Raw genomic sequence first — 27,602 nt, 5'->3', positions numbered from 1 at the left:
TTGCTGGGCGATCACTCTACCGCTGAGCCACAACCCCAGCCCAACATCATCTTTTTTAAGGGCTTATTTTTGGGGGAGAAATCTCTTCTCCATATCAGTGTTTCCAAGAGTAATATTACAGCAACATTATAGTTATCCAAAATATTGTCATTAAGGGAAACTGAGTTAAGGTTATCTGGATCTCACTATTTTCTTATAACTTCGTGTGAATTTACACTTATCTCAAAATAAAGTTAAATAAATATACTTAAAATATATAAATAAAAACAAACAAAAACATATGCTTAAAATTTGTCAAGAGGTCCGGCAGCTCAGGAGGCTGAGAGGCAAGAGGATGGCAAGTTCAAAGCCAGTCTCAGTAGTTTAGTGAGGCTCTAAGCAACTTAGCGGGATCCTGTCTAGAAATAAAAAAAATAAAAAGGGCTGGGGATGTGGCTCAGTGGTTAAGCACCCCTGGGTTTAACCCCTGGTACCAAAACAAAAAGCTTGTCAAGAAGGTAGACTTTACATATTCTTATCATACCCACACAAGATAATAATGATAAACAGACAGGCGGTGTGTGTGTGTCGGGGGGATTGGGAGGTGGTGTGTATGTTGATGGTCTTGGTGGTGGTGATGGCTTCACAGTGCCTATTTATCTCAATGCTCATTGTGATACAAATTCTTATGGCTCTTTACATGTCAATTATACCCCAATAAAGTGTTTTTTTTTTAAGTTAAGCAAATAGAATAGCAGCAGCATCAACTACCGCTCATTCATCTACTTGGCAAATATCTACTGAACACCGCCTGCTTGCCAGGTACTGTCATAGGGATACAGCAGAGACTAAAATACATAAAACCCTGCCTGCAGGGAGTCGGCAGTCTAATGGACCGTTGGCTTGTCAAGGCTTCATTCAGTCAGGTAGCTCAAAACTCAAGTTATTACATAAATGTTTATTATAGAAATGATAATGACAAAGTACCTACTTCCTCACTCCCCCAAATACAGCTGGTTAGATTTTCCTGGGCTACTTGACAAGACTCAATGTTTGTGAATACCAAGTTTTGTCCTAAATGACACATAAACGAGTCATTCTTTCTCTCCCTTCTAGTGTCCCTTGGTATCCATCAGGGATTGCTTCCAAATTCCCTTTGGAGAGCAGAATCTACAGATGCCCAATTCCCTTTTATAAAATGACATAGTAATTGCATATAAGCCATGTACATCCTTCCAAATATTTAACTCATCTTAAGATTGATTGCTTCTAATATCTAATGTGATGTAAATACTATATAAATAATTATTATAGTATATGTTTAGAGAAAAAAAATGACAATTTGAAAAGTCTTTACAGGTTCAGTTCAGATGCACTGTTTTTTTCGTGACCATTTCCTATCTTGGTTGGCTGAATCACAGATGTGAAACCCACCAAATATGTCCATTTGTACCTGCCAAATTTAAGCGAGTTCTCTATTTAGCACATGCTGGAAAAAATCTAACTCACTTCTCTTTTTGCACTCTTGCTTGCTCCAGGCTACAGGTAGTGTCCAAGGAGGAAGCATGTGGATGCAATTAGATGCCACAGAGATGATGGCCATGTAATTGACGAATGGCAAGTCATAACCAGAACACCCAAAGGAAACCATTTCCTCGGGACCCTTTCAGCAACCTGGAGATTCACAGGTATCGAGGAAGAAGATGCAGCCAGTAGACAGAAACCGCCTGCCACCTGAGCGCTGAGGGGAACCCTTGCAGCCATTTCTGGGCAGGCTCCAAGTTTCTCTCCGCCATGGCCTGTAACAGCACGTCCACGGAGACCTACCAACACCTGCGGCTGAACGCGAGCAACGCGTCGGATGCCGAGGCCACCCCGCTGTCCGCCCCGCTCAGGATTTCGCTGGCGATCGTGATGATGCTGATGATGGTGGTCGGATGCCTGGGGAACACCGTGGTCTGCATCATCGTGTACCAGAGGCCCGCCATGCGCTCCGCCATCAACCTGTTGCTGGCCACACTGGCCTTCTCGGATATCATGCTGTCTTTATGCTGCATGCCCTTTACCGCTGTCACCCTCATCACCGTCCACTGGCACTTTGGGGACCATTTCTGCCGGCTCTCTGCGACGCTCTACTGGTTTTTTGTCCTGGAGGGCGTGGCCATCCTGCTCATCATTAGCGTGGACCGCTTTCTCATCATCGTCCAGCGGCAGGACAAGCTGAACCCACGCAGGGCCAAGGTGATCATCGCCGTCTCCTGGGTGCTGTCTTTCTGCATCTCGGTCCCCTCGTTCACGGGCTGGACGTTCGTGGAGGTGCCCGCGCGCGCTCCGCAGTGCGTGCTGGGCTACACCGAGTTCCCCGCTGACCGCGCCTACGTGGTGACGCTGGTGGTGGCCGTGTTCTTCGCGCCCTTCGGCGTCATGCTGTGCTCCTACCTGTGCATCCTCAACACGGTGCGGAAGAATGCCGTCCGTGTCCACAACCAGTCCGACAGCCTGGACCTGCGACAGCTGACCAGGGCTGGACTGAGGCGGCTCCAGCGGCAACAACAGGTCAGCGTGGACTTGAGCTTCAAAACCAAGGCCTTCACCACCATCCTGATCCTCTTCGTGGGCTTCTCCCTGTGCTGGCTGCCGCACTCGGTCTACAGCCTCCTCTCGGTGTTCAGCCGGCGTTTCTACTACAGCTCGTCCTTCTACACCACCAGCACCTGCATCCTGTGGCTCAGTTACCTCAAGTCCGTCTTTAACCCCATCGTGTACTGCTGGAGAATCAAAAAATTCCGGGAGGCCTGCTTAGAGTTGCTACCCCAAACTTTCCAAATCCTTCCCAAAGTGCCTGAGCGGATCCAAAGGAGAATCCAGCCTAGCAGAGTCTACGTGTTTAATGAAAACCAGTCTGCAGTGTAGCACAGCCCTGCGGAGCCAGGACCCGCACAGGTTCGGTCCAAGACCCAGTTCCGCTTCCTGGCATTTCAGTCCCCCTCCTTCGCTGGTGACCATTTAAGCACAAAGGCACTCATTTGTTGCCAGATGAGCTGCAGCTCCCAAATTTCAAATTTCAGCCAGGCGAGTTCTTTTTGTTTCTCATGGTTGAAGAATCCTATGTGGTTCTGGTGGGAAAGGTGAGGTAGTCAAGGCAAATGGGGAGTGGGTGGGGGGAGTGTGGGAGTTGGGCAGGAAGCAAGAAGAGAAGGGGGACAGCAGAGGGAGCCAGGCAGGAGCAGGATCTGTCTGGGAGCTCAGTTCTGCTGTTTGAGCCCCCTGGACCCCTGCCTAAGAGCAACACCATCATGCCAGATTGTGGGTGGCGTGAGAAGTCCACGTAGGGGTCATTCCATGCGTTACCATTCACTCCACTGAGGCAGTGTTCTTCAGGGTTAGTTACCTTTGTGGGTGGAGGGAACCGCAGAAGGCTCTTTGTGTTGTTCAGGTGTGCATTTTTCACCATGCCACGTCATCCTTTCCAGAAAGAAATGGAAAACCACTGGGATTCAAAGGAAACCATGCACTCTTTGAGTTTCCTGGTATGACATGGAGGTTCTCAGTTCAGAGGATGCTCTTGGGCAGTTCAGTTGAAAGGAGACGCCCACCTGGGCACTCATGCCCACCTCCCCACCACACCTGGTCTGCCTGGTCATCCCTCCCCTCCTCCCCTCTCCCTCATGGTCCCTCCCACTCTCCCTTTATTTTCATCCTTCCCAGTGCTGGAAAAAAAAATGCCTATAATCCATCCATGGAGCAAGTATTTGTACTGACTTGCTTTCAGAATCTGGGCGCTTTGTTTACATGTTTCCCCTGGACACTCCAGGGCTCCAGATGCATTCTAGTGCTAGAACTGTTGCAGAATAAACAAACCCAACAAACTGGGCATCCCCCTTGACCTCTGTTCCTCCTACCTCATTCACATCCACTGCTGCTGTCAGACCCACCTGCCAGGGCTGGATCTGGGAGTCTGGAGGGGATCTTTCTTGCACTGTATACTTGGCCACTATGCCCACAGGCCCCCATCCCCACAAGGAGCTTCCAATGTGGAGAGAGGGGAATTCCCTGAGTTCAGGGACAGCATGGGGTCCTTTGAGCTCTCTTGAGTGCATCAGATCTGAAGACAGTGAGGAATATAAGGAGAAGTTCAGAAAGTCTGATTCCAGATCTTACTATCAGGGACTAGTCAGGTGACTGTGTTCATCTCACCTCCTTCTATAAGCCTCAGTTTCCCCATTTTCCAAGTGAAGATGTGGGTCTAGATGACCTCAGACTCTTGGATTCTAAAATGGGTGTTTTTAAACCCACAACCCCAGGTCTCCTGCATTCACTTATTCATCCATGCAATGAGCATTTATTAAGTGCCTACTGGATGTGAGGCACTATGGGGGAGCTAGTAATGAATGAGGTATGGGCCATATCCAAAAGCAGTGATCTGATTGATCTCAGGAGAGTAGTGACTCGGCCTAAGAACAGACACTCCATTTTCGCTTCATTTATTTCTTTCCAAGTTGTATTCAGAGTCCAGCTTCCTACTCCCGCATTCTTCCTATGTTAGTGGTGACAGAGGGCAGGGAAAGAAGGGGAATGAAGAGGAAAATAAAACTTACATTAATCTCAGCCCAGGGGAGGGTTTGTCAAGAAAATAACTGACACCTATTCCAACCACCCAAGATGGCGGGAGAGACATACAGGCAATGGGCTTGTGGATAAGTAAGCATGGTTCCATCAATCCTGTGTTCCCAGTGCCCCCCACAAGGGCAGGGTGTGTCTTCAGCTCCCAAGGGGTAGGATTTTAGTGGCTAAGAGCACAGCCAGTCCACCAAGGGGACCAAGCCTATAGGTAGATACTTCCTGTCTGGTGGATTTTTCAAGAGAATTTTCTTCAGGAGCCTTGAGCAAAAGAGAAATGACAAAACTGAATGAACGAAGGTACCAAAATTTATATCAATCCACACTATATGATGTATGTTGAAAGTAATATTTATGTTTCAAAGTAATAATTTTGTATATATTTTAAATAAAGTGTTATTGCTCTTTCAGTGTATAAGACCATGTTCTTACCAAAATTTGCACCAACACCATGAGTAGTAAGCCCAGGATCCAATGCCCAATACCCATTTATCAGTCTGTTCAGGCTGCTCTAACAAAACTGGGTAATTTATCAACTAGAGAAATTTATTTTTTATAATTTTGGAAGCTGGAAAGTCTAAAATTAAGGCAGCAGCAGATTTGGTGTCTGGTGAGGGCTCACCCTCTGGTTCATAGATGGGACTCTGTTGTGTCTTCACATGGCAGAAGGGGAAGAGTATCTCCCTCAAGTCCCTCTTACGAGGACACTAGTCCCATTCACGAGGGGGGAGCCCTCACACCTAATCACCTTCCCAGGGCCCCATCTCTTAGTACTATCTCGATGGTGACATATGAGCATTCTGGCTCTTGCAACTCTTAAGGAAAAAAAAAAAAAAGGATTCCAAGAAGTCTAGAGCCTTCTGGGAACAGTAAAGAAGGATGTCACACAAGATGACAACCCGAGACCATTGGAGCCACAGGAGGCACAAAGAGGTGCTCACACCCCTTTTATCTTTATCAAGAGCCTGCTGAATCAGACTTCAATCAGTCAGTCTTCAACACTCACTTGCGGTTGGCCACTCCACAGTGCTCTCTGGACTCCCTGAGTCTTTCCTGAACTTCGATTTCCTAAGATAACTGGTCTCCTTGACCGAGGCTGGCAGGACAAGATCTGCTTCACTGTTTCAACGATTCACTTATTTTTCTTCTTTGTTTTATCCTGTGGTTCACACTAACCCTGGGATCTGTGTCAAGTTAGAGAAGCTTCACGCCTAAATTGTCTCTGAGGGGCTTTGAGGGAGAGAGAGACCTGCCAACTACAATAATAAGCAATTCCCCACCCTCAGTCGGTGCCAAGGCCTCTTGGAAGAATCTTAGAAATGAGACAAATACAGTAGTTCCCTGTAGAGGCCCTGAACCATCTCCACAGATATTAAAATCTGGAGATGCTCAGTCCCTTATGTAAAATGATGTGCACACCCCCCTACAAACTTTAAATCATCTCTAGGTGGCTTATAATACCAAGACAAGGTAAATGCTTTGTAAATCATCACTACACTGTGTTGTTCAGAGAATGAAGACAAGAGGGGAAGCTCTGTACCTGTTCAGTACACAGGAATTTCTTTTTCTGAATATTTCCCTTTGTGGTTGGTTGAACCCGTGGACACAGAACCTGAGAGTGAGAGGAACCAACTGGGAATCTCAGAAGTGTTATCCTAATTGTAACTACCCCTGCAAATCTGCCACCTTTTCATCTTGAATCATGGTCTTTTTAGGCAGGGTGAAATAAAAGCAAAGTTTCCCTAGACAGCCAAGATGGACCAAGAAGTCTAGACCCAGCCCTGCTTTGCTATTCTGAGCCCAGGCTGTGCCTCCCCCCTACACAGCTTGCTACTCTAGGTAGAGTAGTCTCAATGCCATCTGCTCCCCTTCTCAGGCAGTCCCTGGCTAGCCTCCCTGGTCCCTAGCAGTCCTGCCGTTGTGGGGGAGCCCAGCACTCAGGTCTTAGATCCCAGGGAAACGGATGTGGTGGAAACAAGTGCTCTGAAGGGACAACCGAACCCTAGGGTGCAAGTCTGCACCCCACCTTCCTGGTCTTTGAAATGGTAGGAATCTTCCCAGACAGGGGCCAGAGTGGAGAATCAGCACAGGCTGGAGGTGTAGCTCCACGGCACGGTGCTAGCTTAGCACGTGCAAGGCACTGGGTTTGATCCTCAGTACTGCAGGGGAAAGGAAAAGGGAAAGGAAGTGAAATAATGTGCGGTCCACGGTAGATGCTGAAATTCACAGACGGTAATTTCTCCAGGTGTACTACCCACCTGCTTCATGGTTGAGGGTTTTTTTCTTTTTGAGGGGGTAAGGGTGAAAGAGTCTGTATCAGAAACAGGTTGTTGAGTTCTTCTGAAGTGGGGGGCGGGGGAGACAAAGCAAATCATTCTGTGGTTAGGGTGTCCTCTGACTCAGTTCTGACACTGTCCACCTGGAGACAGTGTCAGATCCCGCAGGTTAAGTGCTTCGTCCACAGGACTGGCCTGACTTCAGAGGTCAGTGGCAAGTAATAGGCTGTCACCTGAAGAGCTATCAATTGGAGATTCCCGTGACTCCCTGCTTGGGTTTGATTAATTTGCTAGATCTCACAGAACTCAGCGGAACACTTCACTTTCTTTCACCCATTTATTTTAAAGAATATGACAAAGAATACAGATGAGCGGCCAGATGGGAGAGATGCGGAGGGCAGGACATGCGGGAAGGAGCTTCTGTGCCCCCTCCAGAGGTGCCAGCCTGCAGGGTTGGGTGGGCCCCTGGGAGGAGGAAGGCCATATGCACCCGTCCTTGGGGTGTTTATGTCATTGGATGCATGATGGATGACAACACTGGTCACTGGTGGCCAGTCTCCCCTCTCCAGGGGTGAAAGGGCCTGGCTGAAAGTCTCACCCCTGAAATCATGCCATGGTCTTTCTGGTGAGCAGCCTTGCTCCTGAAGCTGCCCAGAGGGCCCAGATGCAAGTCATCTCATCAGGTACAGAAATCCCCCTCCGTGCTTTTGCTTTTATAATTCTGTCAAAATGAATCCTACTGTCATGCGTAACTCAAAAGAGCCAACTAAAAAAGCCCTCTTGTTGCTCTGGCAGTTCCCAGAGTTTTAGGAACTCTGTGTCTGGAACCAAGGATAGAGACCAAGTTTAGATTTGTTATGTCTCAATATCACGGTCCCTTTCCTCAACCTCAGGTGGCCTGAGGATTTCACAGCGTCCAGGTGACAAGAACACAACATCTACTGAAGCCAGAATTGTGGACTGGACTTTTAATGGTCTAGATTTGAGGTGTGCCCCCAAAGCTCATGCGAGACAATGCGAGGAAGTTCAGAGATGAAATGGTTGGGTTATGAGAGCTTTAACTGAATCAGTACATTAATCCCCCCATAGAGATGAAACCAAGTGGCAAATGTAGGCAGGTAGGCTGTCACTGGAGGAGGTGGGTCCCTGGGGCATACCTTTGGGGTATACATATTTTGCCCCGGTGAGCAGGTTTCTCTCTGCTTCCTGGTACTATGTCCTGAGATGCTTTCCTCTGCCACACTCCTCTGCCATGATGTTCTGCCTCACCTCCAGCCCAGAGCAATGGAGTTGGCCGTCTATGAATTGAGACTTCTGACCTCCAAAACCATAAGCACCCAAACTTACTTTTCCTTCTCTAATGGTTCTTTCGATCACAGCAGTGAAAAGGTGACTAAAACAAAGGGCAAGATTTTGCTCAACATCTTTAACCGCCCCACGTCACTCCATGCAAAATGCTCTTGAACTATGAGCAGGCCCCACGGGGCTGATGAGATGAAGGGGCGGAGGGAAGACTGCAACCCCAATCCCACGCCTGCCCCTGCCTGCTCTTCTTCAGGCTGTTCCGAGGTCCACAGCATATTTGAGAACACAGGGAGGCAGGAGGGAGGTTTCAGGGGTGGTCGCTGAGAGGGTAAATGCATAACAAAGTGAGCCAACAACAAAGTGACCTTGAGCACACAGGAACAGTGAAGGTCCGGGGCAGCTGGCCAGGTTCTCTGCTCTTGGTGGTTGTGCAAGACTTGGGCTCCTTTCATCTAGTTTCCCGCTATCCCCTGGGGCATCGTCTTCACAGTCAGTTTAGATTACAGCCACCTCTGCATTCCAGCGCAGGACGGCACAGGCATGAAGAAGCCTGTGCAGAAAAAAATCACCACATGCTCCTGGTCATTTTTGGTCACATGACCTAGCTGCAAAAGAGACTGGGAACTGGAGACCCCGGTTGGGCTGTCATGTACCCAGTTACAGTTTCTTATCCTGGAAGAAGAGAAGGATTGGGTGTGCTCCCAGCGAAGTCTGTCAACACAGCATGTAATTTAAAAAACCAGAGAGGCCTGGCACAGTGGCGCACACCTGTAATCCCAGTGGCTCTGGAGGCTGAGGCAGGAGGATCGTGAGTTCAAAGCCAGCCTCAGCAAAAGCAAGGCGCTAAGCAACTCAGTGAGACCCTGTCTCTAAATAAAATACGAAATAGGGCTGGGGATGTGGCTCAGTGGTTAAGAGCCCCTGAGTTCAATCCCAGTACCCCTAAATAAATAAATAAGAGAACCTAGAACATGTACAAATCCTGAAATCCTAAGTACTAATTCCCAACTGATCCTTTATTCCTTCTTCAATAAGTGTATCTCTATCTCCTCAAACAAAGATGGCTGCCTCCCTTTTACCCCTGGCCTACGTCTGTGGTGAGGAGAAACTTTTGCCCCATGAACTTTTTCAGACACAAAAGATGGAAGACATAAAAACCAAGCTGTTTGAAAATTTGCCGACACCAGGGGATGAACTTTACAAAATCAGAAGAAAAATTACTATTAAAAGAACAAGAATCCTAGTGATTCGGGAGGCTGAGGCAGGAGAATCGTGAATTCAAAGCCAGCCTCAGCAATGGCAAGGTGCTAAGCAACTCATTGAGACCCTGTTTCCAAATGAAATACAAAAAATAGGGCTGGGGATGGGGCTCAGTGATTGAGTGCCCCTGAGTTCAATACCCAGTACCCACCTCCCCTCCCAAGAAAACAGTAAGCAAACAACACAGGTCAACTTTGCCCAAGAATTTGCTTATGTTAAAGGAAAGAGTAATTTCAGTCTCAGCTACTGAACAGTGGAGACTGGTGGCCCATGGCAGCATGGAATGGAGCACAGGTCAGACCATGGTGATTTAAATGTTTAAGAAAAGGGAGGGCTTGGGGGCCCTTGTTGGAAGGTTAGCATCTGGATTCTATATGAATAAAAAGATGTTTGAAAGCAAGAGCATCAGGCATGAGCCACACTCTGGGCAGGTATCCCAGGTTACTTTTGCAGAGAGTTCAGATTGCCTCCTGCTCTCTGCCCTGCATCCTGGAGGAGTCAAGAACAGGGTGTTTGGGAATAGGAGAGGTGACAGAGATTGCCTTGGTCCAAGAAGGATCAAGTGGGGAGGTGCAACATGTATGCTTCCTCATTGTTCTGGAAGGAATGGGAAGAAGGCTTTATCTGTGTGTAAGAAGAGGTTAGCTGCTACTAGACCTTGATCTTCTGCATTCACAAATCTGAGGGTCCAGATGTGCAAGTTCAGCCCCTAGAGGTGCTTAGGTAAACGTCTGAAGATCCCCATGGTCCAGTTCATAAGAACAAATTATTTGCTCTGGATCTCCATGTTCTGGGCTGTGGCCTCTGACATCTGCTGGCCTTTTGCCAATCACTCCGGTCTCGGAAAAACCAACCAAACTCATTTAGAATTTTTAAAAAGGAACTTGCTGCACCTTATGCATGGTCCTTCAGGGGAATAAATTTTCCATTTCCTCCCTCATTGAAATGCTGCGGCCATAGTCTGATTTCAGGATTTTGTGGCGGAGTCGGGAAGCCTTTGAATGCTGTATGAAATATACCATGAAGAGAGGAGCAGAAGCTCATTGTGAAACACGGTCAAGACTGAACCTATGAAAATGCATAAGGAAAAGTGCAAATCTTAATTTGCCCTCAAGAGTGAACAGAAGCAAGGGAGAAACTACCTGGAAATTGAGGCTCCTTCTACCCAAAGCCTCTGTATTATCACTGGGATCTAAAGGGTCTCTAAGGACACAGCCAGTCTAAGTTACTAGAAAGAAGCTCCCCGGGCAGGGACCCTGGGGACTGTCAGCAGAATGCAGCCTCTTGAGATCTGCACAGGTAGCCATGAGCAGGAGTTTCTCTCCAGACAGCACCGGGGTGCGGATGGGGGATGGGGAAATCAAACAGTGCAAAACCAGACTTGGATATGACTGAGCCCTGCACCTGACAGGAGATGACATTAACTTATTAAAGTGTAGGCTTCAGGTTCTGTACAAGAATGGCATGTTTGCCATGCTGATGAATAAATGTTCCCTACTTTTAAAAATAATTTTTAAAAATGATGCTGGTTTTTCTTCAATTATAAAAGCAGTTTGCTCCGTGTAGAAATAAAAACAACCAATTCACTTCTTAGAATTTTTTGAAACCCAAAAGCATAAAGAATATGTGATTTTTTTTCAAATATTTTTAAATTGTATATAAAAATGTGTATGTTCTTCTGCAAAATTCAGACCCTACTGTGCCACTGATCCTTCTGGGGCCTGGCTTCTATTTCTGTTTTGTTTTGTGTTCACATTTTGAAGTGGCTCCTGGTGGCTGTAGTTTTCTATTGTGTGGATGTCATGAGATCCAAAGTGAGTGCTACTTACTTTGCATATTCAGAGGGGGTTTTCCTGCTTTGCACTCTACTTTTAAAAAACACTATAACGAACATCCTTGACATAGATCTCCCCGCCTCCCTACTGATTGTTTTACTAAAATTAGCTTCTAAAAGCAGAATTGGTGGACAGGACCATAAAATTGCTTTTTGAGATCATGCACCTCAAACTTTCCTCCCACCTGCTGAGCTTGAGAATAACCAGAATCTTGGGAAATCCTGTGGGTGAGTCACGTGGTGTGCTTCCCAGGAGCCCTCCCCCAACAGGCTGAGAACTAGGAGTTAGGAAGCAGGTCATCAGGTAGTGGGAGGCAAGCACGCAGCCAACTGACTGAGGAGGCATGTTCAAAGAGCTTTGCATTTTGGCCAATTAATACACATTCACTAACTCTCCATAGAAATAAATAAGAGAAAATGACCACAGGGATTTTGTACTTCTCTGGAAACCAGTTTGGACTAAAAAGACTACCTGTGGCAAACTCAGGACAATTTGAGTCATCCAGACTGAAGAAATCCCTTGAATACAGCAAGCTGGCTGGTTGGCCGGCTGGACCTAGGAAGTTTCTAGACTATCTTAACTCCCGTGTCTCGCCCTGTACTATTTCTTTGGAATGAATTGCATTCTTCCAGATTTATATGTTGAGTTCCTAACCCCCGTGTGATGGCATTGGGGCGGGGGGTGGGATGTAATGAGGTCATGAGGTGCGGTGTCCCATGATGGGTTAGATCTTTCTGCCATATGAGGACACAGCAAGAAAATGGCCAGCTGCAAGCCAGAAGAAGAGTCCTTACCCATATCTCGATGTTGGGCTTCCAGCTTTCATAACTATGAGAAACAGACACTGGGGTGTAAGCCACCTGGTCTGTGGTGTTTTGGTACAACAGCCCGAGCTGACCGAGGCAGTTCCCCTTATGCTACCTTTCCTACCTTGAAGTGAGAAGTATATTAAAATCTTTTCCGATTCTCTGACCTGAGAACAGAGGGGAATACAGCTGTGACCATCCCAGGAGCCCTAATAAAAATGATGTATTAATGTGTTTTTTTTCTCTATTTCTTACACTTTGATCAATAACTCAATCCTTAGAGATAGCCAACAGGGTGCCCATGAGCACACTTCTCAAACCAACCAGTTGGAAGTCTAGGGGCCACCTACCTCCTCTTTTATGCTCCTACATTCTGGGCCACAATGACCTTCCTTAATCACTACAGGGCCAGGTACCAGACAGCCAGAGGCAGTCTCTTTGCCCCAGAGCACGTCAAAATTATTCAGGTTAGCCAATCCTAAATCTACCTGCGCTGCCTCACCTGTTCCTCCCTGTAGACACCACAACAAACCCTCCACCCCCCACACCGTCTCCTGACTGGCCCTGGCAGGTTCCCATGTGGCCCTGCATGACATCCTTTTGGGAGCTGTACCAGTTGACATCACCGTACCTCAACATTTCTATTAAACACTTTATTTTTTAAAAAGCATTCTCCAAACCAGCTGATCGACTAAACCATTTTGCACTTTGTCTTTTTGTCCCTATCCTGTGCCATTGAAAACCTTGACTCTGTGAAGACCAAGATGAACAGGAAAAAAACCAGATGGAAATGTTGGCAGTGGTTCCCTCCGTGGGCTTGTTGGTCTTTCCACGGCACAAATACTCGTTTGTTCTTCTGCTTACAACCAGGAGAAGGCTTGGCCCTGCGGCCCCATCTATCCCCACTCTGTGCACCCTCAGCCTTTGTCCTGCTCTGTTGGAATCGTCTCCATGTTGAGCACCTGCCAGGCCAAGACCTAATGTTTCTTCTTTACCATTTTATCTGCAGAGCTTAGCACCAGGCCTGGCACATACTTTTGAAATGAATAAATGCCTGAATGTATGAGTAAAGGAGCACAGGAAAAGGGAAAGACTGTTTCCCTCACATGAAATGCAATTCTCGGTGAGCCCTCAAGTCCCCCCTCTGCAGCAAGGCCATTCCTCACCCTGCAGTTGCAGGATGTGATCATGAGCTTGGAGTAAGTCATCCCGGCTTCGACTCTGCTCCAGAAGGGCCTGCAGCCGCTCGTGAGTGCAGAGAGGTCCTTCTTGCCCACGAATGGTGGCTAATTTTATGTGTCAACATGACTGGGTCACGGAGTGCCCAGATTAAACCTTCTTTCTGGATATGTCCCTGATATCATTTCCAAATGAGATTAACATTTGAACTGGTGGCCTCAGTGGAGTAGATGACCATCCCCTAGGTGAGTGGGCATCATCCAATCATTGAGGGCCTGAAGTGAATAAAAGGCAAACATCTGTCTTCAAGCTGGGATTGACCATCAGCTCCCCTGCTTCTCCAGTCTTTGGACTCAGACTGGATTTAAGCACCGGCTTTCCTGGATATCCTTTTTTTTGTACCAGGGATTGAATTCAGGGGTATGTAACCACTGAGCCACATCCCCAGCCCTATTTTGTATTTTATCTAGAGACAGGGTTTCACTGAATTGCTTAGGGCCTTATTGTTGCTGTGGCTGGCTTTGAACTCACAAGCCTCCTGCTTCAGCCTCCTGGGCTGCTGGGATTACCGGCATGCACCATTGTGCTCGGCTGGGATATCCATCTTGCATATGGCAGGTCATGGGGCATCTTGTCCTCCGAAATTATGTAAGCCAATTCCTCATAATCTCTTTCTCTCTTACACACACACACACACACTCTCTCTCTCTCTCTTCTCCCTATTACCCTATTAGTTCTCTTTCTCTGGAGAACCCTGGCATGGCCACTCTGGGCTGGGAATAGCTGACCAGCTCTGTCCATTGCTTCAGAAGCAGCTCATTTTCTAGTCTTTGTATAAACACAGAAATATCTGAAAGTTATAGCAGTAGGTGCAAATGAATCACAAACAGACATTGGCATCACCCCAGTCTGCTTTCAGAGTTCAGTTGTGTGAAATTACAGTGACAGGGCAGAGATAATGATCGGTTCACAGGATACTCTCGCACGCAGGGTGCCAGGACAGCCAGCCCTCCCTCCATAACTAGGTAATCTTTTTTTTTTTTTAAATTTTCTTTGTTCTTAGTTATGCATGACAACAGAGTGTGTTTTGACATGTTACACGTACATGGAGAACAACTTCCCATTCCTGTGGTTTTGACGTGTTACACGTACATGGAGTACAACTTCCCATTCCTGTGGTTTTGACGTGTTACACGTACATGGAGAACAACTTCCCATTCTTGTGGTGGACTGAGTTGAGGTCCCCTTTTCCTTTCTAGGGATCTCCTTGAACCACATGGGTGACAAGGAGGTCATAGAATGAGATTCTGGATTTGCAGACACGTGGGGCACATCCCTGGCAATGCTGAGCAGGACCTCCTGTGCTGGGTGTCATCGGGTCCTCCCCTAAGATCCCCAGATGCTCTAGGACAGCATTTGGTACCTCAGGCTGAGACCAGACCCACCACCTCGCCCTGACTTCCTTGGCTCGGAACAACTTAGTCCCCGAAGGGCACTTGGATACTACCTAGCTCCCCTCCCATCTATGACTCCCCAGGTCTCCTGTTGCCATGGCCACAGTCAAGCATGTCAGAGCCCAAAGGACTCAGGTTCCCCAGCATCTTACTGCTCAAGTCCCACAGCTCGTCCTGTTGTGTGCGTTGCTTTCCAATCCCTTCTTGCCATGTGATCTCATTTAACTAATTTACGACTCCAGACTGCAGACTGAATTACAGCGATTTGTTTCCTTTCCCTGGGTGCAAACTGAAGAAAAGCAGGCTTCATTAATTCAAGTGCTTATCTTCGACCAGTGTGTTAACAAGCTTTTAAATGCTGCTCCAGCCACTGAGCTTTTTTGAGGAGGTGAAAGGGCTTCTGGTCCATATGGTCTAGATTCTTGTACATTTTCATTTCAAACGCTAAGGTTGACAGAGCTGTTAAGAGCAAATGGGGTGTTAGTTAATATCTAATTACTCCTAACACAAGTCACAGCTCATTTAACTGAGGCAGACGCCAGTCCCTGCTTCCACCGACGGACACATTTAGGACATCAATTTACACTCTGTCTCTCAGCCACTTGCCTGTCTCTTGCCTGTGTAATAGTCTCACCATCCAGTGTGACTCCACAGCTGTTTTCTTGCCAGTCATGCTTAGACACCTAAAGTCCCCCCATGCCATTCTCTTATTCCCTGATATGCTAGTGGACGTCGGGATCCCAGGAACAAAAGACTGTCAAAAGATGCTGCTTCAGGGTTTTCCAAAAGCAGCCACACTCAGGTTTGAATATAGTAAATCCTGGGCTGGTTTCTGGTTGCATCTTGGTTTTCAGAAAAGCACCAGGCTGGGGAATCTGCAGGCAGGAGCTGATTTTCTGGCATGGTTCCCAAACTCCAAGAAAATCACCACAAAACAATGCCCGCTTCTTCCATGTGAAATACAATGAGTCATGGCACCTTGCCTGTACCCACTCCTGTTTGGGATGGCCTGGCCACGAGTCGGCAGAATGGGGTTAGAATAATGGAGATGGAAACTATGTTACATGTCCTTTCTGCAGAAGGGTACCTGGAATGAAAGAAGAATAAAAGAAAGGGCTGAGCTTAAACAGGGCTGCTCAAAGACCTGCCATGAGCAAAATACTAGAGGAGGAGAACTTAAAAGGTGAGATTTGATTATATTCCTTGAATTTGTTCAGGGATAGAAATGCAAAGGGGCCCTGCTTATTGAAGAGCATTCAGCTAAAAGAGGGAGTGAGTAGAAGTTACTGGAAATCTCCCCAGGGAGTGCGTGATTCCTCAGAGACGGCTGGAGGTGTCCAGCAGCGCCCTAAGAACATGCAGGAGATAAATTCACAGGTGGTCCAGGAGGAACAGAACTCCAGGGGCAGCCGCTACAAGTCCTTCCGTGAGGGGCAGATGGCGAGGTTCTAGAACTCCTTAGACTAGGGACAGTGTGCGTGGAAACCATCACTTCATCAAGAGAATTTCCATTTAAAAAAAAATTACAGAGAGAACAACGAATTAAAAGAATTTTAATAAAATCAACAAGTTTACATTTGTACATCTTGTGTATCTGGGACCCCATCAGAGGAGAAGGATAAAGTTGCAAGGACAAATGGTTCTCTGGAACAACAGGCAAAAAAGACTGCCCCAGCTGCGTAACAGACATCTGGGTGACAATGAACCCCACAGCCACCTCCCTGCACCCTAGAGTGAGCAAGCGCAGTTTACCAGACTTCCCAGCTCTGAGCTCAGGCCCAGGCCCGCCAGCCGCCGTGACGCTCCTACGTTAATACTTGATAGGCCATAAAATTAAACAGTATTGCCCATTGAATATTAATGTGAATTGAGTTCTGTTCATGCTGCTTTAACTAGAATGGCTACGCTGAACCTAATGAGAGGGAAAAGGTCTGAGTGACAGTTCTAATTGCTCTATTCAACGGCAGTCACAAAACAGCAGGCCTGGTAGAAAGAATCATGTATTTGTCTTAAAAATAGGATTTAAGAAAAGGACCTCGTGAGAGAGCGAGAGGGGTTAGAGAAGACAGTTTTTAACATACGAGACAATCCTGCACGTTGCCATATTATTCCGCTCGTGTTCAATGATTCAGTAGAGATGGGAAACTGCCCAACTACAGCTTTCCTTCTTGGAGACAATGGCAGGGGTTTCAAAATATCCATCCGGCTTCAGAGGGGGGAGGAAAAAAGAGACTAGTGTCCCCGGGTCAGGAGTGAGCCATCCCAAGCCTTTTCCAAGACGGCACCCATCTTGTGGACAGAGAAAGCAGTGTTTTTAAAAGTATAATGCTGCGTATGCAGGTGACGTGCTCTTTGGGGAATACAAACCTCAACTCACAGGTTGCAGTGATAACACACGCAGCAAGATGAGTTCCTGAACAGTCATCCAGGAGCTGATGCTCACGACCCGGCTTGGAATTCAGACCAGTTTACACAGCACAGCATACACCTGAGCCACAAAGAGAATTTCTCCATTGTTTATTCTTTAGATAATTGAAACATGGTTAGGAAAAAAAAAAGGTGCCAATTCCCCCAACAACACAAGGATGCTTTTGCTTCTTGGCTCACTCAGAATCCCAAAAGAAAGAAAAAAAAAAATACAGTGATCATTATTAGTATAACAAACATTTTTTAAAGAACGGACAGTGAGTTCTTTATTCCCCTCAGGAGGGCCCAGGATGATGAAGACAGGGTGTGTTTCGCCGCCCTCCTGTGATAGGTACCAGCAGATAGATCCCTGTTTCCCAAACATCGTGGTTGGGGGGGGGGGTATATTGTCTTTATGGAAATTCTTCCCAGCACAGGTCATCCCAAGGATGAAATTCCAAAGAGGCAGTGAAATGGTAAGCGTTGCAGCTTGACTGACATGAGGCAGAAGCACAAAGCAAATCCCCAGGTGGTTATGGAGGAGAGACCTTTCTTCTGCGGATTCCGGAAGTCTCAGAGCAGGCGTAGAAAGTGCTGGCAGGTAAGTCAGCCTGACTGGACCTCCTTGGAAGATCTTTAGAAGCACCTATCAGGAGCAAGGGTGCCTCCATTCAGGGCAAAGGCAGTTTTTCCCAGGGTCTGACTCCTGAAAAGCACACCTGGTTTAGCTTCTCTCGTTTTCCCTTTTCATTTCTCAAGTCTTCAGTAGGAGGTACGTTTTCACAAGAAAATATAGCCCTAATGAACATGACAGACGAATTTTTCAATGAGAGAGAAACTACAAAGATGCTATGAATTCAAATGAAACGGTTTAGTGGAACCTGTTCATCAGGGAGCTTCCAACCAGCAGATGATGTCACCGCAGAGGAACCTGCCTTCGGGTCCCCAACACCGTGGGCTCCCTAGCTTCTCTCTTGGACCTTTATCGGTTTCCAAAAAGATCTCCGTTTGCTAGGCAGTCCGCAGCACAGGAATTTACCCAAAAGTGACTGTTGGAGTAAACAGAACAGAACCCTTTGGGGAATGAGAGCCGATGGGAAGAAGAAACAAAAAGAGTACGTCCCTAAGGTTGGCCACTTGAGGGGCAAAGGCAGAGCCAACACAGCTGGAGAATGTGCCCCGGACATGCCTGGGGTGGGAAGGGCTTCGCCTGAAGACGGAGCCACACCTTTCCAGAGCCCGTGTGTGCCTCAGGAGGGCTCTCTCACTTGTCCCGACCACACGGGGAGGACTCCCTTTTCTTCCAGAGAAGCCTCTGTCCTGGATGACTGTGTTTCTGGACAGGGGAACTCGGGCCTACTTCCGGGATTCTCAGGGATCTCCATTTACATTCATACCAAGAAGGATCAGCAGTGAGGTGTCCTTGTTCCACAGGGACTGCTGTGTCCCGGCGCCCAGGTGTCTTCCCTTTGTCCTGCTGGCATGAAGTGTGGCAGCTGTCTGCTCTTGGTGTCCAGCAGGCTTAGAAAAGACCTCGGAGTCCCCCTTGTGTGCCTGGGCCAAGCTTTTCAAGTCCGGGTGCCAGGACTGGGCGAGCTGGGCGTCGTGTGTCTGTTGGTGGCACAGTGGGTGTGCACAAGCCCTCCATTTGGGTATCTGACAAACACAGGCTCGCCAAAGGGATTCTGGCATAGCTGGCAAAGCTTTTGGTCTGAGAGCCAGATTGCGCTTCCTTTCAACTTCATCTGCAAATAGAAACCAAGAGTAGTCATGCTGCATTTAAACCCCAAGTGACCACCTTCTGTTTTTTAAGAGTTGATGCACTTCCTCCACCCCAACCCTGCAAGGATGGTTCTCCCTGATGCAGACTACTTTCATTGACTTCTTTAAACAGTATGCAAGCAGTGGAAATAATCAAACCATCCTTGGTACCCAGAGAAGTAAAAAAAAAAAAAAAAAAAAAAAAAAACTGTTCTTTGTTTATAAAAGAAATTGCTGCTTGTTGGCATTTCTATTCCAGATTCTCCCTCCAACATTCTCAGGGCTCTGTTTCACCCTAGGCCTGACGTGAATGTGAGAGCCACACAGGACCATGCACCATCTCACTCCCTGGCCCTCGCACTTGCCAAAAAGAAAAGTACAAAAAAGGGACATGGCCGAGGTTCTGTGGCAGATGGGAGGCACATTCCTGATGGGCTGGGCAATACAATCTCTTTTCTTTAGAGGTAAACAATAAAATGGAGCCGTAAAACCATCAGCCCAGGTCTGGTAAACAGACTTCCATTTTGCAAATGGAAAAGTTCTAAAAATTCACTCTCCACTTGCTGTTGCCATGAGCCCTGAGCTGCTTTCCTTCACCACGCCCTTCAGCCGTGCTGTTCTGCCTCACCTTGGGCCCAGAGCTATGGAGTCTGCCAGCCATGAACTGAACCTCTGAAACCCACTTGGACTCCTGTGTATGGTCATAAAGAAGAAATGTAAAAGCACAGAAAGTGAAGAGGGAAAAAAATGATCTTCCTGGCTTTGGTTTTCAAAGGTCCTTCAGAATATGGAAACTGAGGAAGAGAGAGCGACTATTTTGCACAGGGTCCCATGGCTGGCAGGTGGAGGAGCCAGGACCCTCCTTTAGGAAGCCTGGTTCTGAAACTGGTTCTCTTTTTCACTCTGTGATTCATCTAACCTGGAGCCAGCTGAATATTTTTGTCTGTTGAATTCAGGAGAGAGAACGACTATTCCAGTCATGACAAACAGAGTTAACAGAGTTAGCTCATCGTGAATGCAAATTCGATTGCTTTGTGGCTGCTGCTTTAGAGCATGTGCCAGATTTGCCAAGAGCTGGTTGATTAATGCCACTCAGAACAAAGTAGCAGCAGGTCCAGGGACTATTCCACTGAAATATTTAGGTCCTGAACCCCCTGGCAGGTGGGTCCCCTCCACTAACATTAATCCCTTGCTCCTCTCAGCAGCACCCATGCTCACTGCCTTTGCTTCTCCATGCTCCCTAAAATGCTGCCCCTCCTCCCACGGCCCAACCATGCTACCTCTACCTCCCACGTGAAATGCCTACACCACCCCGCCTCACTCATCTTCATTTTCATGGAATCTGTGTTGTCATGTGTGATCCAACACTTGTGAATAGGCAAAGACGGATTTCAAGACCACCACCAGACCCTGAAGCTGGGAGCAGGCAGGAGGAGTCCATCTTTGGTCTCTGTCTCTCCCTAGAGCCCAGCTCAGAGCCTGGTGCAATTTGGATGCTTTGCAAAGCATTCATAAAATAAATAAATAAAAGAATGAATGGGTGGATTCTTTAGACGTTTCCCATTGGTATACCTTGACGGCTCTTTGAGGGTAGGGATGTATTATCCAATTCTTTTGGGCTCTCCACCACATCACTGTGATGCATAGTAATTACTTCAAATCTGTGAGGACAGAAACTGAGCCAACAAAACCTCCTTCCCGGAGGAGTGACTGAGCAATCCGAATGAGAGGGAGAATAATAAACATTTGACTTACAAATAATAATGACGAAAGTCATGGCACTTGTTGGCTCAACTGTCTTGGCTGTCCAGATCTACTATTTTCTACATGCATTAGTCAATGCTTCTTTTTTACTCCCCGGTAACAAACAAGTCAGATCAGTTAGCTTTGGCTGCGCAATAAGCAACCCAGAACTTGGTGGCTTAAAACAATAATGGCCTATATACTTCAAATGGGCGATCTTTAATTGATAAAATAAAGTTGTCAAAAAACCCAAAAAGTCCTACACAATTCTGTTCGGTCAACCCAGGCAGGTGAGTCTATTGACAGGATCGAGTAGCAAGTTGGTAAATTGATCTTGTACTCATTAGTTGCATTCATCATTCAACAAAACAACTTATTTAACACCTTCAGCATGCCAGGTTTGGCCCTGGGGAAACTGAGATAAATAAATGAAGTTTCCTGCCCTCAAAGAATCCAGTCTAATAGTAACAAGAGAGAATCATGAATATATGACAAAGCGTGCAGATGAGCAGGGGGGAAGGCGGTTCATCTGCTGTGGGTATGAGATGGTTTCAATATGGACAAGTGGGAGGCTGAGTTCTGACCTGGTGTTCACCAGACAGAAAGGAAGAGGCAGGAGTGTTTCAGATGGTGGGAACAGAACATGCAAAGGCCAAGAAGTGTGGAGCAGACGTCACCCCTGGGTGGTGCCTGGCTGAGACCAGGATCCATGCCAGGAAGCAGCAAGAGGATGCAGGACGGCATCTCCCAGGCCACGGGGCGTCCACACAGGCTTTATGTGTGAGAAGAATGTGGATTCCTGCTCTGCCACCACATGGACTATCCAGACAGGGAGGACAGCTTGGTGACAAGAACTGACCCAGGAGGCACTTCTGGCCCTTCCTCTGGCTGACTGTGATCTGCTGGGCAGTGGAGAGGACACTCGTAGACACGACATAAAGCTGTTGTGGTGATGAAGTGGTATGATGGAAGGTGCCAGAATGGTGCCTGGCCGTTGCTCCCTGGTCAGCGAGCAGCACCTTTCTGGCTCTTCTCCTTCCTCCCTTCCCCTACCCCACCTGCTCACTGATCATCAGTGTTCAAAAGGGGAGAAGAGCTACCCTGAGGTCCTGCCTCTCCCCACACCAACCTGTTTCTAGACTGGGAGCAATCTGGTACTCGATATGTTGAAGTCACATATCAGCTGACCAGGACCATCTGCACAGGTAAACCTGCCTTGCACAACGCACAGGCAGGTAGAAGTCCACCCCTCCAGTAGGCCAGGCGCTCACCTTATTGTATGTGTAGATCAAGTTTTCCGACCTGGCCAAGCCGACAGCCACCTGCGTGGTCCTCCTGGCATGGATGCTGTCCCTCATGGCCCCAGTCAGGAATGGGCAGAGCAGCTGCACCGACCAGGAGCCAGGCAGCAGCTGCAACACCTGCGTGGCATCAAACTCCGTGGCGTGGCGATTCAGCAGGTCCACGGCGGCCACGGTCAGCTCGTGGGCAGCCGGGCCGGCGTGCAGGTACATGGCGAGCAGCGTGTGAAAGAGGTGCCGGCGGCAGGGTGCGTCCTGGCCCTCGGAGCCCCACAGGCAGTAGTCCTCGGCCGCCGAGAAGTCCCCCAGCTCGTGCACGAGGATGTGCAGGGCCTTCCCGTGCTCGCCCAGCTTCCCGTGGAGGATGGCGCTCTCCATGGGCAGGCCAGCGCCCTGGATCCTCTCTGTGGGACAAAACTGCCACTCTGAAACAGGCAGGCCTCTGCCAGGGGTACCACTGCGTGCTGCTGCTCCAAGTCTCAGAAAGGGCAGCCCCCTGGCTACCTAGACAGCGCTAAATACTGCCACCCAGGCCACCCGGGAGGGAAGCTTTTCTTGTATTGGCACCATGCCAATTTGGATCTTAGTAAAACAGAAGGTGGATTCTACTTTTTTTGGGTACTAGGGACTGAATTCAGGGGCACTGGACCACTGAGCTACATCCCCAGCCCGATTTTGTATTTGATTTAGAGACAGGGTCTCACTGAGGCGCTTAGTGCCTCGCTTTTGCTCAGGCTGGCTTTGAACTGGTGATCCTCCTGCCCCAGCCTCCTGAGCTGCTGGGATGACAGGCCTGCGCCACCACATGGCTGGACTCTACTTAATACGTTTAGAGAATGAACAAAACAAAAGACCCAGGATCCCAGAAGGCCCCAGTGAATCACTCCGCACTCCGGGCCTCCAGGTCTTCAGCTTCCCAGTGGAGTATATTTTCTTTGACTAAGGCAGAAGGGCACAAGAGCTGTCACTCCGTGTCCTCGGGGGATTGTTCCAGGACCCAGCCTCCATGGTACCAAGATACCCGATGCTCAAGTCCCTTATAAAAAACAGAACAGCACTTGCACATATCCTACGTACATCCCATGTATTCCACCATCTCTGGATCACTCACAACACAGTGCAGCCCCAATGCTGCGCCCATATCTGTCATACTGTATTGTTTAGGGAGCAATGACAAGACAAAGGCTTGTACACGGTTAGTACAGACGCAGTTTGGGGGGAACATTTTCAATCCCAGTTGGTTGAATCTAGACAGGCAGAGCCCACAGATAAGGAGGGCTGACTGTGTATCCCCTTAAATCCAAACGCCCCCCTCCCCCAAAAGGTGTGTTTATACCAGCTTATTCTAATTCCACTGGGATTACAGTGGCGCAGGCCTGTAATAGCAGCACCTCAGGAGGCTGAGGCAGGAGGATCGCAAGTTCAAAGCCAGCTTCAGCAACTTAGTGAAAGGCCTTAAGCAACTCAGGGAGACCCTCTCTCTAAATAAAAAATAAAGAGGGCTGGGGATGTGGCTCAGTGGTAAAGCATCCCTGGGTTCAATCCCCAGCACCCCCCTCCCCATTTAAAGTACACTTCACTGAAAGGAATATGATGAGCTTACAGTGCTAAACCACAACACCACCCAACAAAAGGTTGAAAGCAAAATATAAGGCTTTTTTTTCCCAAAAAATTTTCCCCGCAATTAAGGGTCCAGGTAACAAGGAAATGACAGACCCAAAGGCAGTGTTACTCTGAAGGCCCTACCTTGTGTGCATGGAGTCTCACTGGCAAAGTCGCATCCCTCCCCCACGCCTCTGTGGAATAGGAAGATGCAAGACCTACACCTATTATCTTCCTACTGCTCAGGGTTATTTTGAGGATAACACTTGGTCTGAGGTCATGCTTAATACTCAGGTGACGGGCACTTGGCCTCTGAAGCCTGGTCACACAGGGGTCCCCTCAGGCTAATGCCCAAGACAGACATGACCAGGATGCAGCCAAGGGCTGGGTGTGCAGCCTGTGTCCACCGCAGCACCAGACACCACCCTCCTCCTGGTGAAGGGTCAACACACAATTGCTCAGAGGCTTCCACACTTGAGTCACAGGGAGATGTGCAAAGGTGCGAAGGGCACTGTGGTGATTGATGCACACTGTTTACAGCCATCACCGCACTGATACCGGATTCCCGGTCCCCGAGGGGACTGGTTTGGCAGGGATGGTTACTACAGCTTCCCTAGCCTGGTGTGTCCTCAAGTCACCCAACTACCAACCAGGGGTTACTGCCACGATGCGGTGACAGTTTGAGTGTGTCCCCCACAGCTCATGTGCTAGAAGCTTAGTCCTCAGAGTGGCGATGTGAGAGGAGGTGGAGCCCAGTGGAAGATAATTAGGTCCCTGAGGGATCACCTTCAGAAGAGATAGAAGTAGTTCTCCTGGGATCCTGGTTAGTTCTCATGAGAAGGTTGTCATAAGAGATGAAGACTGGCCCCTCCTTCATCTCTCTCTGGCTTCCTGTCTTTCCCTGTGATCTTTCTCTCTCTCTCAAGTGCTCACCAAACAGCCCTTATCAGAAGCCAAATCAATAGGGGCAAGCCCCTCTTGGACTTTTGACCTACAAAACTGTATGCTAAATAAAACTTTTTTATATAAATTACCTAATCTCAAGTATTTTGTTATAGCATCAGAAAGTAGACTAATCCAGACACAAGGTTAATCTCTGATTTTCTAATGTTATTTCCATAGTGTGTTGGGGTACCCTCACTGCCTGCAAGACCCCCAGTTCTTGCACAAGGATACACTGTATGTGCTCAAAAGCTGGATGAATGAAAGCCATGGTCAGCAAATTTATGTAAGGCAAAAAAGTAGGTCAAAGGTGTTAGTAAAAGCCAGGTGCAGTGGCACTTGACTGTAATCCCAGCAACTCAGGAGGCTGAGGCAGAAGGATTGCAAGTTCAAAGCCAGCCTCAGCAAAGTAAGGCACTAAGCAACCCTGTCTTTAAATAAAACAATACAAAATAGGGCTAGGGATGTGGTTCAGTGGTCAAGTGCCCCTGAGTACAATCCCCAGTACCTATCCCCACCACAAAAAAAAAAAAGCGTTAATAAAGATATTTAACAGCCTTTATAGTATGAGCACCAACCAATAAAAACACACAGTGGCTGTAGGCAATCTGCACGGCTGCATGCACCACAGGCGGAGGGAGCCCTGGGTAAGTGCGAGCTAGAACCAGCATTTGCTGTTCATGCCAAACACCAGTACACATCCAGGCTCTGGCTCTGCTGTTCGTGAGCTGTGTGACATGGGGCAAGTTGGGCAAATCTTTCAGCTTCAATTTATGTGCTCTCCTGTAAAAACGGGAAGAGTGCTAGGACTTCCTTCATATAAACTGCAGAAATTAAGCCTTGTAACACGTTTTTGGCATCTTGACTGATGCCTGGTGGATACAGCTAATCCTTACTATGCATGCATTTCAAGTGGTAAATTCATCTACTTGCTAAAATCTATTTGCTACCTCAAAAGGAACACTCACAGCAATTTCAAGGTCATCCCTGGCCACACACAAAGCAAAAAATGTTAGCTGCCCAACATACACAGCTGAGGTTGAACAAGGTGACCCTCTCTCTGCCTTCTTGCTTCAATTCTCAAGCTACATACGAATGTCCTTTACATGGTCTATTTAGTGATACTTTTTTTTTTTTTTTTTTGCATTTTGCTCTTTGTTAGTAATTTTACTGAAGGCTGTGCTGAGCCTTATGGAAAAAATTTGTGCATCACATAGGCTTTATTTGGGCATGAGTTATAGTGTTGTTGACTGTGAATTTAATGGTAATGAATGAACAATATATGAAGGTGTCGTTAAACAGAAACATGCATTGTTGAGAGACTTTACAGGGGAAGCACAAGAGGCGTCCCCCTCCTCCAGGCAGGCTGACTGTCCATGTACTGACAGGATTATGGAATGTTGGGCAGGTTTGCAGAAATCTCACCCTGTATTTCCCCTACTGACCACAGTTCAATGCTTCCTAATTCCATGTTTGTGGAGACTTCCAAGAACACAGCTACCAGGAACAATGAGAAGGGATGTAATGGTTGGAAAATGGCACTAATGCTGTTAAAAAAAATACGTTACTAATCTACGTAATTACAAATCCAGATGCAGTGGCACTTGACTGTAATCCCAGCAGTCTTACTGTACTGGTGTCCAGTACAGTAAGAAAGTGGTCAATGCTACCAGTGCAGGACCACACTGCCATGTGGCACTCTCCAAATATGGACACTGTGGTCTTTGCCCTCTTGAGAAACTGGAAACTCAAGTTCCCTCCAAGACACCTGCAGTGCTTCCATGGCTTAGGGCTCAAGAGACTTCAAGCCGTGACCAAGGTTTGAAGACCAAGAAAGGGCCACTGGAACAGGGCCAGCTGGCAAAGTGTTGACCAAATGCAGCTGGTCCTCAGTACTCACAGGTTTCACATCTGAGAATTGAACCAATCACAGATCAAAAAAAAAATTTTTTTTAACAAAAACCAAAAAATCAAACAGTAACAACAATTAAAAAAGAAAACCAAAAACTGGTCAGGTGCAGAGTGGCACATGCCCGTGATCCCAGCTCTTTGGCAAGCTAAGGCAGGAGAATCACAAGTTTGAGGCCAGTCTGGGCAATTTAATGAGATCCTTTTCCCAAATAAAATAAAAAGTGCTGGGGTGTAGGCTCAGTGATAGAGTTCACTGGCTTCCTTCCCCAGTACAGCAAAAAAATAAAGTAAAAAAAAAAAAAAAATCGCATCTGTGGCAGACTAAATGATGAAGTATAACCATTATTTACCTAGTGTTTACATTGTGTGAGGTATTATGAGCAATCTGAATGGGAGAGAGTGTAAAGGTCCCATACAAACACCCGCCATTTTCTCTAAGGGACTTGAGCATCTGCAGACTTGTATCCTGGGGGGGTCTGGAACCAATCCTCCAAAGATACCTAGGCACTACTGCAGTGGAGTCATCCAAAGAAACCAGGACTGGGTGTTCCAAGCTGAAGGTCTGATCAACAGCCACGCACACGGCCAGGACCTGTCAGGGCAACTCTGATGTCACCAGCTTAGGCCTCGGTCCAACTCGAGAGCCTTTACAGGGGGAGCACAGAGGCCTCCCCCTCCTCCAGGCAGGCTGACTGTCCAGATGGGCCCAACGAATCTCCCCACAGGATCAAAAGGGAGCTCTGCCCACGCTGGTCTCCCCCCCCCCCCCCCGCCCGTGACAGAAGCGTCTAACTGGGGGACACTGTGCTCATTCTCACCTATCAGAAAGTGGACTCGGTACAAGTCAGATTTCTGGAGCAGGTGCCGGAGCTTGGTCTGTGTGTCGCTGGGCTCCGAGCCCTGGCTGGCGGCAGCCGCCCTCTGCTGCAGCACCTCCTCCAGGTAGAGGACCGCCAAGTGGGTGTGGTACTCTTCTTTCTGCAGGAGAGGGGTCCGGCAGACAGAGTCTGCTGAGTGGGAAGCTGCAGATCCCCACCATCAGCCACTGGGCCCCGACCCGGCCTGCTCTGCGGGGACCTGGGGAAGAGCCTCACAGACAGTGGGTGTGACGCTCTTGGCTGGTGGGAAATCTCTCAGAAACCTCAGTGCACAGAGGAGGAGCTCACAGCTCGTGGTGCTACAGTCTGAATGTGGCACGTTCCCCAAAGGCCCACGTGCTACA

At 47.9% G+C, this 27,602-nt stretch overlaps 2 protein-coding genes across 4 annotated transcripts in view; one reads left to right on the top strand and one right to left on the bottom strand.

Annotated features, from left to right (window-relative positions):
* Positions 1–5,004, top strand: part of Gpr45 (G protein-coupled receptor 45) — a 91,350-nt gene extending 86,346 nt beyond the window's left edge. Inside the window, exon 2 of the mRNA XM_078028732.1 lies at positions 1,518–5,004. Coding sequence (XP_077884858.1) covers positions 1,774–2,892 — 1,119 coding nt within the window. The 5' untranslated portion in view covers positions 1,518–1,773 and the 3' untranslated portion in view covers positions 2,893–5,004. The remainder of the gene's footprint in view (positions 1–1,517) is intronic.
* Positions 5,005–16,250: 11,246 nt separating this feature from the next.
* The window catches only part of Tgfbrap1 (transforming growth factor beta receptor associated protein 1), a 71,800-nt gene continuing 60,448 nt past the window's right edge, over positions 16,251–27,602 (bottom strand). For all 3 annotated transcript variants that reach the window (XM_005340025.5, XM_078028728.1, XM_078028727.1), the window contains exons 10-12: positions 27,199–27,358; positions 21,896–22,329; positions 16,251–18,865 (exon numbers count right to left, since the gene is read on the bottom strand). In XM_005340025.5, coding sequence (XP_005340082.1) covers positions 18,689–18,865; positions 21,896–22,329; positions 27,199–27,358 — 771 coding nt within the window. In that variant the 3' untranslated portion in view covers positions 16,251–18,688. The remainder of the gene's footprint in view (positions 18,866–21,895; positions 22,330–27,198; positions 27,359–27,602) is intronic.

This window comes from Ictidomys tridecemlineatus, chromosome 12 (genome assembly GCF_052094955.1).
Source record: "Ictidomys tridecemlineatus isolate mIctTri1 chromosome 12, mIctTri1.hap1, whole genome shotgun sequence".
In the NCBI taxonomy this organism is placed as follows: Eukaryota; Metazoa; Chordata; class Mammalia; order Rodentia; family Sciuridae; genus Ictidomys; species Ictidomys tridecemlineatus.
The sequence above is the reverse complement of the archived record's forward strand: the minus strand, read 5'-3'. Positions and strand labels throughout refer to the sequence as shown.